The sequence below is a fragment of the Macadamia integrifolia genome, chromosome 11 (genome assembly GCF_013358625.1).
Source record: "Macadamia integrifolia cultivar HAES 741 chromosome 11, SCU_Mint_v3, whole genome shotgun sequence".
NCBI classification, from domain to species: domain Eukaryota; kingdom Viridiplantae; phylum Streptophyta; class Magnoliopsida; order Proteales; family Proteaceae; genus Macadamia; species Macadamia integrifolia.
This window is the reverse complement of record NC_056567.1, coordinates 32874884-32889935: the sequence shown is the minus strand read 5'-3', so window position 1 is coordinate 32889935 and position 15052 is coordinate 32874884. Positions and strand designations below refer to the sequence as shown.

Here is a 15052-nt window from a genome sequence, read left to right as displayed (position 1 = left end):
TCAAACCAAGGACGTTTAACCGGTTGCTAACCTAATTTTAAACTGGGAAATGTGGGGGTTGAATCGGTCCACGCAGTCTCTGATACGATTGACATCGATCCCAGAACCCTAAATCGAACCCCTGAAACCCATCTACTTCATGGTATACAAATATTTCACAGATCATAGTTAGGATTTTGGACTTGAATTTAGGCCCAATTCGAAGGGTTTTGTGGGTTACGCTTTGTTTTGGACTCCTTTATGGGCTTTCTATAGTACAATTAGCTAACAAGGCCTGACTAAAGATAGAGGTTGGACTCAACCCAAAAAAAAAAAAAACCGTCAACCTAGTAAAACATTTTTTTTTTCGAGTAAAAAACAAAAAAAAATTTAATGTACAGAACCCATGGGTACCAAACCCGCTAAAATCCATCAATTCTAATATTTGACGCACAAACCCATCTTGAAAACGAGTGACACTAAGGTGTGGGCCTTGGACCAAAGCGGATATTATTAGAGATCTAAATGGATCAAATTCAAATAGAATATTATACTATCCATAACTGCATCTGAATAGCTTCTGACCATGGATAATTTTAGAATATGAATTCATCTAAATAAGTGCGGAAACAAAAAAAATATAGATATAGAGCTTGAAGAGTAGACTGTTGAGTTTGGATAGAGCGGCACTGCAATATCAATGTGGTCCCCCTGTCTCCATTGAGTGGTGGAGAATTAAAGAAGAAAATTTATAGAATACGAGAAGGCCAATGGTTGAATTCATTAACCCCCACTGGGTTGATATTGAAGTGTCAAATATTACATTACATAGATATCCTCACTATTTTAATGTTCAAGTACTTATAATATACCATGAAATTGATAAGGGTATTTATATTATAAAATATCATTTATAATACTATTATTTAATCATACTTTTAAAACCAAACCTAGGTCAATTAGATAATACAACATGAAATTGACAAGGGATTTTAGGTATGTCTAGTATGGTCAGTATGTATTAATAATATTGGCTCACACTGATACCGATACCGATACCGATACCGATACCAGCCATTCTAAATCGATGCATTGTACTTCTACCAAAAAAAATCGATGCATTGTACGGACAAATGATTATAATTGTCAAAATGCCCTATGGTATCGATACCTAAGGGCAAAACTGACTGATACCGCCTCATATCCGATCCGATGCGCAATACGACCGGGTTGCACAAGCCTTTGCCGCATGCACATGATCCATGTTAGATACCTTTCAACTTCAAATGTGACGAAACAAAGCTACTCTATAATTAATTCGATATTTTGGCCATGACCCATGAGGCACATGTGAAATGACTCGAATCAATCTTCATAAACAAAGCAATATCAGATTTAATACTTAGATTTTTAGAATTTCTAAGAGTTTAGCTGCACAAAATAACAAATTAAAGCTGAAAACTCCCCCCACCTGCAGCTCTGCTGACTTCATCCTCTTCTTCTCTTAAGTCTCTATCGGAAAGCCAAGGCCTACTGATCACTACGGTGCAGAAAACGCCATTACTTCTTTCTCCTCCTCTTTCTGCAAAGTACAAAGGAACCTACCAATGCAACTCTCTGCAAACGCCAAACAGGAATGCAAACCTTGGTCCAAAATCAGCTAAAATTGAATAACAATTTCCATTAATTAATAAATCCTGAGAAAGCCCATCTCCCCCACTAGCTTCCCCTCGTCAGAAGATCATAAAAAAAACAATTTAGACTGCAAAGACCTGGTTACAGTTAAGGTTAGCCATACCTCCTCCTCACCTTCTTCCAAAGCTGGATCGGATCCCAATATTCCATTCATTTCCTTCTCTACTTTTTACTTAACCCACCTTCTCTCTCCCACTCGACACAATGCATTGTTACTCGTGAAAAAAAACAATTCACAACTTTTTTTTTTTTGGGCCGACGGGATTATTGTCTAGAGAGCCCCGAAATCCCAGAGATGGATCTGCGTGTTGCCAGAGCAAGCAGCGACATATCTCTCATCAGCAATCAAGGCTCTTGTTTCTTCACGTATCCTCCTCTCTGTCAAGTAGTAAGGTTGCCGGCCATCCTCCACGTCCCATACCCTTACATTACCTCCAATGCACAAGAACACGAACCCACCATTGATGCACCCTAAAATCCTACCGCCACCACCCCTAAATCTAAACCCATAAACCTCCTCCATGGTACCTATTCGCCGTACACTCGCCGTGCCCCGACTGTCCACCACCAGACACAATTCACCGCTGACGTCAAACGCGTCTACAACAAGCCCTTCTTCAAAATCCTCACTACCCAACACTAGTGGGTCACGTAGCCCCAACACCAGTATCCCAACGCTGGTGCATGCAACGGCACATTCCAGGCTAGACACCCTAACTCGTCCCAATGACTCGCTCCATTCGGCAAGCATACGCCATCCCATGACCGCTTCCGGGTCAGTCAACGATTCCCCCACATAGAGTAGCTCCTCCGTCACCCCATCCCATACATGGAACGCCCGTCCCGGAACTCCTGCGTAGAGTCCCACCCACCACCTCCTACAACCGGCGAAATCCACCAACGCCCCATCGTTCACCATGTTCCCCACTTGCGCACAACGTGTTACTGGGCCTCCAATTATAGCCACGTGGATATCCCCATCCATGGTGGCGAACACTAGCCTCGGCTCATCGTTGATGACGATCCCAGATACCGCACGTGAGAAAGGCCCAAGTCGATCGTCGTGGTGAGGCCGGTAGGTGTTGACGTGGATCCCAGACGACAGATCGAACAGACGGACAGAACCGTCGACGAAACCACATGCGAGGTACATACTTGAGAGAGCAAGTCGCCGGCAAATCAATTCGTTGCCGTTGCCGTTGCCGTCACCGTCCATGATCTCCAGTCGGGTATAAACGGCCCTTCGTATTCGGAAATTGTGAGTCGTACGATGCCAGAAAATAAACTCTTCACGCCACGTGTCAAGTAGCAGACGCTGACGTCTCCAGATTCGACGAGTGAGATCCTGCCACAGATGATTGGAGCGTGATACGGCACGCCACGTGGAACACACCTGCATGGGAACCAATATATCCACGTCAGATAAAGCTTTTTAATTTTTTTATCAAATCTCTGTCCAGTGTCCCCTGTGTTCGTTGACTCTTCTTATAAAGTGTGCAACCTTTGGGGGTCTTCCTTTGTTTTCTAATAATTTTCAATGTTTCCCTCTAAACTAAACAAAGAATTTTTTATTAAATTTTTTTTAAAAGTGTCCCACACAAGAGGAAGATATAGACAGATGGGCGGGGAGCAAGGTTGCAGGAAGCAAAGATTGTCAAACACATTCCGACATAATCCAATTAGAGTGGATTCTCGAACATATATATATTGTGGAGCCCATCAGATCATAAATAAAGACAAATTAAGCATCTCGTAATCACAACCGTCCATTTTCTTATGTCATCACCTCCCACCGATCAACAAAAAGATAAGTTGGACTTAAGACTTGGAATTGAGAAAACAAGTGGGATTAAAGGCTATAAAAGAATAAGATGAATATGACGGTACGTGAAGGTGGTTTGTCTTGTAGTACAAAAGGAGAAGTGTGAAGACTGGCCAAAGAGACTGACTACTCTGACGTAGAATTTAATTAAAAATGCAAAGTTGGTGCAAGTTTCAATCGTTCTGCCAAAGTGCCATGTTCAATAAAAATAAATAAATAAACAAACATAGATTAGGGCCAGTTGGCACATCTGTCATCACTTGCACTTCCTATATTGTTATCACATGTTGAAACCAAACAAAGCTCACGTCCACCTTGTATTATCACTTGCATTCCCACCAGGGCTTCAAAACTAGGATCAGAAAGTTGGGTTAAGGGATGATTCTTACTCAAACACCAACAAAAAGAAAAGAAAAGGAAAAAAAAAAAAGAAATATGAAATTGGGAGTATATATTACTAACCCAATTGGATGTATTAACTGCTATTTTATTTATTTATGGAGTGGGAGGTGTCTGAGGGTAGGTTGATTCATTGTAAAGTTGTCGGCAACGTTAGAACATTGTTTGGATTTAGGCCAAATACTCCCACAAACAGGACAAGAAGAACCAAAATTGGAAATTGTTTTCTCGAGTACCAACAGTGCTCACCAGCCAAGACGGTTCACGCATGAGGTCTCTCACACACTACCTAATGCCAAATGAACCAAGCAAAACCGTCTCTCAACTGTGAAACAGAAATTTAATTTTATATTCATTAATATCTATGGAAAATCAGAAAAAGACAAAAAACACAGAGAGAGGAGTTAAAGAGTCTTCAGGAGGAGAAGAAAGGAAGGGAATCCTTTGGCTTTGTGTGGCATCATCTCTCTTCTTTGGTCTTTGAAAGACCGTGTTTCCATCATCATGCAGCAGACATGGAGCAGTGAACTTTTACTATCGTGGATCGTGTCGATGATAGTGATGGACAAGAAAGCTATCATCTATCTTATCTCTCTGCAGAATAGGCCTGAAAGCTACGAACCCCCTCCCCACTCTAATGGCACTCTCTTATAGTTGGGTTTCAGTTTCCTTGCAAGTTGCAACACTTCCAAAGTTCAAAATCACCCTTTTTCTGGGTAACAAGTTAAAAACCCTTTCAACACTTTCCAAGTTGAAGTCTTTAACTCTTAAGATGAAGACTCAGATACGAAACCCCTCTAGACATGAGACAGGAGATATTTCCATCACAGGCACAGCTACCTAGGCATCTGCTCTTCCTTCCCCACCACAAGCTTCATTAGAGACCATATCAGAGAGAACAAAAGGAAACAAATTTCAAAGAAAAGAAAAACAGGAAAAAGAGAATTTCTGATCGGATTCTGAATGAGGCTTTCCACCACTTGAAAACGACCTTCCGAATCTGGGTACTTTTTATTTACGAACAATAGATAGCCGAGTGGAGCCGGACAGGCAGGGGAAGAGGTCTTCGTGGTATCAACCTTATCGTACGACGCAATGTGTGAATGTGTATTTTTTTTATTTATTCTGCATAAACCCTAGGTTGCCCAGATGGAAAGGACGAATTGAAAATTATGTGAAAATTGTTTGAATTAGACATACGGTCTCAGGTTCAATTCGTAAAGAGTGATTCGTAAAGAGTGGGAAAAGAAAGAAAAATGGAAAAGAGAGGTCGTACCCTGAGCCCTGAGGGAAAAATGGAAGCAGAGAGGCCCTACCCTCAGCCCTGAGGTCCCAACCCGGAAGAGCCTGGTTTCTGTGGGGGCTTTGCTTCAAACACTTGAAACTGTGTACTCACCAAAGTCCAAACTGTACTAATTTTGAGTAGAACCCTCTACTTACAAACAGATCTCTTTCCTAATCATGTGGCACGTACTTATCCCTTTCCCCAACTCTTTCCAAGGGGTCGGGACTCCGGTCTGACCTTTGACCATTATGAGAAGTGAGAACCCTCTTTTTGTTATTTTGCTATTTTTGGATGAAAAAAGACCACATCATGATCATGATCATCATCGTCATGAACAGTTGATGGGCTAATGTACTACTCAGAATTCCCCTTCATTCCCTGATATACTCATTTTCAGATTTGAACAAAAAAAAAAAAAAAAAAAAAACCTAGAATTTCCGTAATCATCGATCAAAGTTGGAATCTCCGATGAATCTGGGATGAATTCGGTGAAACACCATTTCTTACACATCATCATCACTCTCATATTGTTGAAAATCCTTTTTTTTAATTCAAGTTATAAGAACATGATTGAATTTACAACTTGAATTTGAAAATCATTACCTATCGCAAGCTCAACATAATAATCATTCACAGAAAAGATTTTGCAGGATTCAGAATCCAAAAAGATGTCAAAAGAGGTCAAAAGATGAAGAAGTGTTAAGATCCCGCACAAAGATCACCAGATCAACTAAAGAAAATGTTCGCAAAAACAAAAGAAGAATCGAAGGAAAATTAAGAAGGAGCAGACCTGAAAGACATTGGCGATGGCGGGAGCAGCAGCAAGTCGACCTGAGGTACGAACAGCATCGATAGCGACCTGTAAAGCTAGGGCTTCAACGAAAGGTTCCGGCCAAACACCATTACGAGGTAGTGGAGGAGATGAGGAAGAAGAAGAAGGTCTTCCTCCTCGTCGTCCACCATCTCTATCTCTTCTAACCATTCTTCTTCTTCCTCTTCCTCTTCCTACTTGTGAGGAAGAAGAAGATGCTGAAGACGACATTCAAAAGTGAAAAAAAAATAAAGTGAACGACGAGAAAACTATAATAATGAAAATGAAAGCAGCTCAACAGAGATAGATAGACAATGATATCAACTATCAACTATATATATATATAATTTCCCAAAAAATAAAAATATATATATTTTTTGGGTATTTCCCGCCCTGCAACGACGGCGGAGCACGTTAATGGATGGGGGGAAGGGAAGAGGCGAAGAAGGAGGTGGGTCCGAAAAACCGCCGGTTTTATCAATTTAAAGCGGTCTTTTCGGGGTTACTTTCCATCATGTACTTTTGTGAATCTTCTTTCTCTCTCTACTTTAAATGTGTTTTGTTTCTCTCTAGCACTGTATCCAAAAAGGCGTCAAACCGAAAGTCGGATAAAGAGTCTATTTCTATTTTTATATTTACCAAAATCTGAGGACTTGACTTGACTTAGCTTCATTAATCCTCATGCCTGGGCCTGGGCTGGGGCTGGACCTGGGGTATCCTTCACCACTTGCGTCACCTTTTCAAGTGTTGAATGAATGCTGAGAGGCTCATTGACCATTGAACTCAAATTTTTACTGTCATGGAGGGAAAAAAAATCGTTTACAATTCTGATCTCGTACAATTTTGTGAAATACCATCTTCAGAGAGTAACACGTGTATCAATCAATGTAATGATTAAAATCTGATTTAAATGACTCTTCACTGATTTAAGGTATTATTAGTTGTACCAGATCTGGACCATTGCATTGGTATCAATACACGTGTCACCTTCTGAAGGTGGTATTTCACGGAATTGTACGAGATCGAAATTGTAGACAATTTCAACCCGTCATGGAGCTATGTCACTGGACTTCCTCAACGAGGTGGTCCAGTCATTGAGTCAATTGGTCCGTTTGGCCGGTTTCTATTTAGTATTAGGTTAAATTGGAACCCAAAACATTAAGATAAATTTGGTTTTGGTCTGGTTCCATTTAATCTTTTAAGACGAGACTTTTATTGAGTAAACTTAATTTTATTGGTACATTATCAGGATATTGGTCCTTTATGAAAGAATGATGCCAGATTGCAAGGCCACATTGCTTCTTATGTGTAGCGGCCTCATGTATTTATCACTTTCCTTCTTATCATGAAATGACATATATATCCCTTGCTTATGAGAGGCACAACAAAGGAATTTGGATCTTCTCTGACGTGCATTGAACTTGCTCGTCCGATCGTTCATTACGTGTTGGGGAGTTGAAGAAAAATTTTGTTGCCAAGGGGAGACATAAATTAATTAATCCCTATTATAAACTCTCTAATAAGAAATGCAAAAAAAAAAAAATAGTAATACAAATGTAATGACTCACATGACTTTCTATGACTCACTCCAACTCACTAGGATGTAAAGAAGATGAGTTGAGTCACAAAACCTGATTTTCTAACAATGCATGAGATTACAAAAGCAACCAGATAAATGAGATACATAGGCAGGATTGTTATCAGCTTGGCTGATTCCGTCCCGATTCTGAATTTTGAATCCTTAATTAGAAATGTGGCATTAAGAGTATGTTCAACCAAACAAGCATAGGTTTCTAATGTGGGTTAGAGAGATGAACCGGGTTCACAATTACGGCCTATGGGTCAGACTTGGTTCATGATCCACGCCTCACTAGTCTGCGTAGTCATAGTCGTAGCCTCTAGTCTCTATAGTCTCCACTCTGCAACTCTCTCTCTTTACAGGCTCTCATGGGGATTTACCCCATGCCCTGTCTATGCTATAGACTTCAGGAGTAGTCTGTACTCTAAACTCTGTACTGTGTACCCTCAGGTTCTTTCTCTCTCTCTCTGCCCGTAAAAATTAACTGCGATTCTGTCTCTCTCACGGGTTCAGCTCTTCCAGATAGAGTCCAAAGAAGTAAAATCCAAAGTAAAGGGTTTTCCCCTTCCTCTAATCTCATCTGACATATTAATTTTTGATTCATCAGTGAACCATTTCCTTTTACTGCTTCGGTCATGGACTCATGTGGTCATGAAAACGATCTGAGAAAGGCAGTCACTATGTGGTATTAATGATCAAATAGCCTTTGAATGGCAGGGATAGCTCTGTTTTTGGATCTTCTGAGCAAAAATCCGTCTTGTTTCGACCTAAACCCTGCATTCTTATGGGTTATTCTACGCTTCTGTTGATGCTTCTGATGCCACTGCTTCTGTTGCAGCTGGAAGCTCTTTTGCTTCTAGGTTTTCATTGGGTATGTTGACTTTAATCTCTTCCATTTGTTTGAAGTTGGTTCAGTGAAAAGGTTATTTAACAATTTCATTTTTTCTTATGCCCCCTTATTCATTATCAATTATATAAGCAACAGAGAAACTTCATTTTTTTTTTCAAAGTTCTAATTCTCTTTTCCATATAAACACAATCTCAGAGAATGGTGCTGGGGCAATGGAACAGATATTCTCTGCTTCCTTGTAACCCAAGCAAGCACTTTCAGATTTGGAATTTTAATTGGCTGGGGCTATTGTTTCACATTTCTTGGATGAAGGGTTGGCAAAAATAGGGGAAAATTTGATGGCTTGACTTTGGTGTTGAGCTCTAATTTGGATTGACCAAAAATACTAGTCTTGTCATTGAGTATTCAAAATTTGCCTTGTAATCAGATACCCTCTTTTCTCTTTCTTATGCTTACTGCTTCAATTAACTCATTGAAAGAGTCTATGCTGATATTGTATTTGAGGGTGTTGTACCATTCTTATTAAATCTCATCTGTATCATTTACTCCTTGAGTTATTGGTAAATTTTTGTTGATGGCCTGGCAGAATCCATTGTGATCATGACTCTTTGACAATGAGGAATATTGATGGTGAAGATTGTACAGATTTAGCATTCTTAACACCCCCAAACAAAAACAGCTTGCACTTTTTAGTTTTTTTCTATTGCTTGCTGTCTCAATTGATTCATGTTAAAAACTTAATGCTGATAGATTTATCCTGGGGTAATGTAATGTTTTTGAGGGGATTTGTATTATTGTTCAACATTTCTCTGTGACAACAGGTCTGCTATTTAACCAATTTTTTTTATTTACTATCTTGATGTTAGCCATTCCCTTTGTGAAGACCTTATTGTTTATTGTCCTTTTATGTTTCAGTGATGGAGGGATGTCACTTGCCTTTTTTTCTGATGCTGGTGTAGAATGGCTCACAATTACAACTCTAATTTAAAAACTGAATCTGGAAATATCTTTCAGCTTGATTCTATCTAATTCAGTACCAAGGAATACCCAATACAATTAAAACCTCTGTTCTCAGCTTTTGGACTGAGGTCTATTGCAATGACTTCCTTGAGGTCCTTGCTAATGTTTTATTTTCCTCTTTTGGAGCCTCGTTCAAACATAAATGAGGATGATGATGATTTCTTACAGGACTTCGCAGAAGAGCAGCCCGTTAATTTGGTTGTCCCCTTCAAAGAATTCATCAATTAAATCATTTTTAAGGTAAGTATCTTACAGTTTCTTCCATTTCTATATTGAAGATTTATCTTGCTGAATTAATTGCAATTTTCCCACTTAGCTAAATCATCCTGTTTCAGGGCGTTCTCATTCCTTACAATTATCAAATTGGAGTTGAAATCAGTGGTTGGATCCAGCAACCAGAGAAACATTGAAAGATAGAACTGGTTCAACCAGAGATGATGTAGAATTTGATAAAGTTAAGTAGATTAGATATATAGATATATAGATGTATATATATTTTTTTAACTACACTATCCTGCTGAACACTGCTGGCCAAGGGCCAGCCTACTGGGTGCTAGTAGGGCTAAGAGCCACTTACTCCTACACACACTCACCAACACACAATTGCATATGACATGGTTCGATCTCACAACCTCCTCCCCTGGCGCCGGCTAAGTAGATCAATAAATCTAATCTCAAAGGAAAGAGTGATATTCTAATATCTCTGCTGAAATCTTAAAAGGTTGGGGTATAATTTGTTTGCCTATCATGGCCTAACTGGTTCAGCCACATATGTCTTTTAGTAAGGATCTACACTCTTTAGTTCTTTACCTACTGGGGGCATTTATAACATTTCTTTTTTTCAAAATGGAGTAGGAATTTAGGTGTTCACTGATCAGCTACAACATATTGGTTTTTCCTTACCATAGTTCTTACTGTAATTTAAGAGGATTTTGATGTGTTTTTTGTTTATTCTATTTAGGATTTTGTAAGATCTGTCCACCAGCCTTTGTTCCTTCTCCTTGGAAAAATAAGAGATTCTTAAAGTATGTATGGTAAGTCTTGAAGGGAATCTGAATACAGACTAAAGCTGCTGGAAAGACTGTCTATTATGTGCCCCAGCATATGGCATGGAAACTACTGAAAGGTATTCTCCCTGCAACTGTGAGATTTAAGAGGGGCGAAATAGGGTAAATGAAATTATAGCAATTGATGTTACTATGGTATAGACCATTGTTGTTTACTTCTACAGCATTAGTAGAACTACTTCAAGATTTAAACCTCAGATACCCAGTGATGTTAACTCTAATTCCTGTCCTGGATTGCTTGATTTCCCTGACACTACCCCTTCCTCTCCCCCTTCTTGTTATCAGGTTACTTGCTTGGAGTCTAACCATCGTGGCATACCCAAGTAAGAATTTAGATATACTGATGCCTCTCTCATATTTCCAATGATGAAGAGGAGGATGATAAGGTTGCTAAAGCTGAAAAAATGGGTTCTTGGAAAGAAGCTTTCTGAAGCGACTATTAGATGTGGGGCATCCATGGTCTTTGCTTCCACTTAAAGTGAGGTTGGTGCCACCCTTTTCCAATCTTCATCATGGCAATAGATTGGTAAGCAGAGCACATCATGTTTTGATGTTATCCAGTTAAACAATTATTATAACCTAGGAAGGAACTTACAACCCCTTGCTAAAGCAAAATATCATATGGTCAGCTCAACCTCTATATAGGGTTTATAACCCCGGTCAATTCCGATAGATTTCAATCCAACCCAGATCAAAATCTACAGGAACCGAATCGAACCCAATCTTGATCAGGCTTGAAATTAGGATCAGAGCACCTTTACCATTCAGAATCTGAGTCTCAACCCAACAAAACTTTCAAACTATTTTGATTTCCCAAGTTTACAGATGTGTTTCAAACATTTGGGGCCCGTTTGATAACGTTTCAAGAAATGCGTTTCTGTTGTTTTTGTTTTCAAAAACAGTAGAAACGGAACAAAAAGCGTTTGATAAAACTGTTTTGTTTCACTTATTTTTAGAAATAGAAATAGAAATTTTTACTTATTTATGATTCAAGAAATGATCTAGTCAACTTGTTTCGCCGTTTCTGGAAACGACTTGTGGCAATTCTTTCACTGGTTACCATCGATTTTTAAAAACATGACTTATCAAACACTTTCAATTTCGTTTTTATTTCTAGAAACGAAAATTTATGTTTCTGTCATTTCTTGAAACAGAAACGACAAAAACATTATCAAACGGGCCCTTGATTTCAAGGGATTTTGGGTCTTCATGAGTCCCAGATCATGACAACAGCAATCACCCCGACACCAAATAGCACGGCGAGGAACCTCGCATGAGGGGTGTCCATTGGAACCGGAGTCGGAGGGGAGTAACCCTTGGAGAGAAGATGGTTAACTGAAACGTAGATGAAGACACCGCAGGCGAATCCCATGGAGATGGCATAGATCCAATCAGCCACCACGCCCTGAGTGGTGGCATCAATGACGATACCAATGGCTACACCGACTGGGCTGGATATGGCGAATGCGAAGGCGTATGTCGCACAGGAAAGGAGAGGGCGATCAGGGATCATCCGGAGCAGAGCTATTCCCATGGCAATAGCTGCGAACACCTTGTGAAGGGAAACAGTCCAGAGTGCTCTCCAGGCATCTCCGGTGGTCTCTGCAACTCCGATGGCTATACCTTCGAACACCGAATGGAAGCACAATGCCACTATCAATAATATGCTGTCCCCTACCGAGCTGGCCGTGGAAATCCCTGGTGCTTTCATCGATTGGGCATCGGGGGCCTCATTTACTTGGGCCTGTTAATTCATACTCAATAAGAATAACAGAGAAATATTGAAAGAAAAAGAATGGAACAGTAAGAATTCCCATCCATCTTCTTCCTCCGTTTACGATGTCTCACCTGAATCCGTGAGGCCCCGCCATTAAAGCTATTTTTTCGGGACTGAACAACCCCTGCAAAGATCAATCCAAAAGAAGTCATCGTTAAGATTCTGTCGACGATTTCCTTCTATCCAACTGTTTGTAAAATTTCAATTTCCTGGAGCAATTATAATCAATATTTTTTGGATTTCTAATTCCTCCTCGGTAGTTTCATTTGGAGGACTCTGCAAATAGTTTCTTTTGTTTTTAACAAAAACAGAGACTGCTTTTTCGACAAAATTCAAGTGATAATAATTATGATTTGAACAAAACTGAATGAAGAACACTGTTTGCACACAATTTATTTTTGAGATTATTAATCTAATAAATAATAATTACCAATGTTTTATTAAAAATAATAATAATATCACCTTGGAGCTCAACATCACCACGACCGGGGCTCCCCTGTTTGCTATAAGCATGACAAATGACGCAATCGGCGAGCATGGTAAGCAAATAGCCGACGCAGGACAACATGTAAGCGAAGGGGTAATCCTTAGTAGGAGCTAGATCCATAAAAGTTGCATCGGAGTCACTGAGGAAATGCATCAAAGCCGTCCCTAAGAACACGCCACCAGCAAACTGCGTACCTACCACGAGGAACCCTTGGTTCCACTTCATGAAATAAGGGGAAATACCACCCACGAAAGTGGCGAAGAACACTAGAATCAAACACCTTATCTTCACGAGAATAAGGGATTTCGATCTCAGGTCTGGTTTCGATGGGGACTCGTCGGTTGAAACGCCGGAGTCGTCGTCATCGTGGTGGTGACCACCGTGGGCATAGGCGGAGAGGACAAGGAGGAGAAGGACTAAGGCGGAGAGAAGTTGTCGTGTCATTAAAGGAGCCGCACAAGACTTGCACAGAGAGTAGTAACAATGGAGACGAGAGAGAGAGGTTTCACATTCTTGTAAAATTCTGGTTGTGTACTGCACAGCCTTTTAGAGAGAGAGAGAGAGAGAGAGAGAGAGAGAGAGAGAGAGAGAGAGAGTGTACATTGTACAAATGTACGAGTACGACCAAAGCCAGAAATGGAATGTAAGCGCAAGCCAACCAACCTCAATGTACCTAACGGTGTCAATACACCAATGGGTTATAATCTAGTGGTGAAAATGTCCTTCAATCCATTGTTGTTCGAGTTGATTGGTTGTTTCAATCTTGGTATGTCCACTATTATCTATTATTATAAGGTGAAAATAATTATTGTGAAAGTCAATTGATTTTGGTTCAATTTTGCTTTACACATATCATGTTATACCTTAAATTGAATCAAATAAAAAAAAAAAAAAAAAAAAAAAAAACCCAAAACTAAAACCAACCGTTGGACACCCTCTATCTGACCCTATTTCGGCTTCTTTCTCCCATCTTCGTATGCCTTGGGGAGCAAAGGTAGAGTTGCTAGAATGTCATTTTCCTTATCTCACAAGCTACAACACATATTTCTTGGTTTTTAAGAACCCCAAAAAAAGGAAAAAAAAAGGTTAGCATAAGGAGGGTGTGGGTCTCTTCTGCTGTTGGCCTGATATGTACCTCTCTGCCTTTTGATTGATTGACTGATTGAAGGATAAAGTTTAAGAACAGTCAACCAAATTGGACCATGCCCATGCCCATGCCCATGCCCATGCCCATCCATCTCCATTTGATTTTATTTTTTAATAACCTCAAGTCGAATTCAATCCTGATTCTTGGGTTGGGTGAACCAAAGATACAGTTAGGGTTGTAGTTAGGGTTGTCAAACAATCGGTTCGGTTTGTTTCCCTGGGTCCAAATCAAATTTTGACATGCATTGGACCAAATTGAAACAAAACTGGTTAAATGGCATTCGGTTGATTATCTGCTTTCTTTTAACCAATTCGGGTCAGTTCAATCATTTCAAGTCTGGACCGGTTTTCAAAAACCCAAAAGCACTCAGCTTTTCCCGATCAGTCCAACCGGTTCAGATTGGGCTTTGGCACCCCTGGTCCCCTGGATACACCCAAACCTCACTTTCCATGGCTCACCTAAACCACAAGAATTGAACATAAAGGAAAGGGAAGGGAAGAATATAATTTGAAAGTCACTTTTGGGAACGAACCAGAGACATTAAAAAAAGAGAATGTCTTAACCAGAGACTCTCTCTGATTCCATGAGGACTTACTTGTCTGCCTCAAACGAGAAAGCTTCTGATAACCATCCATTCTGCATCTTATTAGAAATGCCTTCAATATTTATTTTGATACCTTTATGAGGTTGTGGGAGTTGTGGTGACCACAGCCATCAGCCATCCATTTCAAAACTACTAAATTTTTTATCCATTCATCAGTGATGAGGACCCAAACCCATTGCCTCTCCTCTCCAATTGCGACTTCTGTAACAGTTCATCCCTTAAGCTTTAAGTTCTTTTTTTCACCCAAGTATACTTGGAAAGGAAAAAAGGATTCCCCGTAACCCTTGCGTGGCGAGATATTAGCACGTCACACCAATTAGAGAATGATTTCATTTACATAAGACCCATACAAACCAAAACAGGAGAGAGAGAGAGAGAGAGCATAATGCTCCCTAGTCATGAGACCCTACACCTTAACACAAATGGTGCCAACATAACAGCTGTACCTCGTGAAATCCAAAAAATCCACCCATTGTTGATGCCCATGTGCAATTGTGCACCCCCCCCCCTCTTTTCGGTTATCAACACCT

The 15052-nt window shown here is 40.0% G+C and overlaps 2 protein-coding genes and 1 long non-coding RNA gene across 4 annotated transcripts; 1 reads left to right on the top strand and 2 right to left on the bottom strand.

Moving 5' to 3' along the window:
- Positions 1 to 1350: 1350 nt before the first annotated feature.
- LOC122093630 (transcriptional regulator STERILE APETALA) lies at positions 1351 to 6416 on the bottom strand. The gene is made up of 2 exons (XM_042663991.1): positions 5971 to 6416; positions 1351 to 3067 (listed from the first exon to the last, which is right to left on the bottom strand). Exons 1-2 carry the CDS (start codon positions 6220 to 6222, stop codon positions 1946 to 1948), a joined length of 1374 nt encoding a protein of 457 aa, XP_042519925.1. The 5' UTR covers positions 6223 to 6416; the 3' UTR covers positions 1351 to 1945.
- Positions 6417 to 8062: 1646 nt separating this feature from the next.
- LOC122093632 lies at positions 8063 to 11783 on the top strand. 2 transcript variants are annotated; one of them, XR_006144517.1, is made up of 5 exons: positions 8063 to 8441; positions 9609 to 9680; positions 9776 to 10566; positions 10793 to 11033; positions 11662 to 11783. It is a non-coding gene; the product is annotated as an uncharacterized LOC122093632 (long non-coding RNA). The 2 variants fall into 2 exon arrangements; XR_006144516.1 differs by having other exon boundaries at positions 10793 to 10990; positions 11662 to 11753.
- LOC122093631 (zinc transporter 11) lies at positions 11574 to 13332 on the bottom strand. Its single transcript, XM_042663992.1, has 3 exons — positions 12747 to 13332; positions 12356 to 12408; positions 11574 to 12251 (listed from the first exon to the last, which is right to left on the bottom strand). Exons 1-3 carry the CDS (start codon positions 13213 to 13215, stop codon positions 11715 to 11717), a joined length of 1059 nt encoding a protein of 352 aa, XP_042519926.1. The 5' UTR covers positions 13216 to 13332; the 3' UTR covers positions 11574 to 11714.
- Positions 13333 to 15052: the final 1720 nt, after the last annotated feature.

Coding starts and splice junctions, on each gene's coding strand:
- LOC122093630 (XM_042663991.1), bottom strand. CDS start 6,222: ATGTCGTCTTCAGCATCTTCTTCTTCCTCACAAGTAGGAAGAGGAAGA. Junction 3,068..5,970: donor CCATCGCCAATGTCTTTCAG/GTCTGCTCCTTC, acceptor GTTCCCATGCAG/GTGTGTTCCACGTGGCGTGC.
- LOC122093631 (XM_042663992.1), bottom strand. CDS start 13,215: ATGACACGACAACTTCTCTCCGCCTTAGTCCTTCTCCTCCTTGTCCTC. Junction 12,409..12,746: donor TGGTGATGTTGAGCTCCAAG/GTGATATTATTA, acceptor TGATCTTTGCAG/GGGTTGTTCAGTCCCGAAAA. Junction 12,252..12,355: donor GCGGGGCCTCACGGATTCAG/GTGAGACATCGT, acceptor ATGAATTAACAG/GCCCAAGTAAATGAGGCCCC.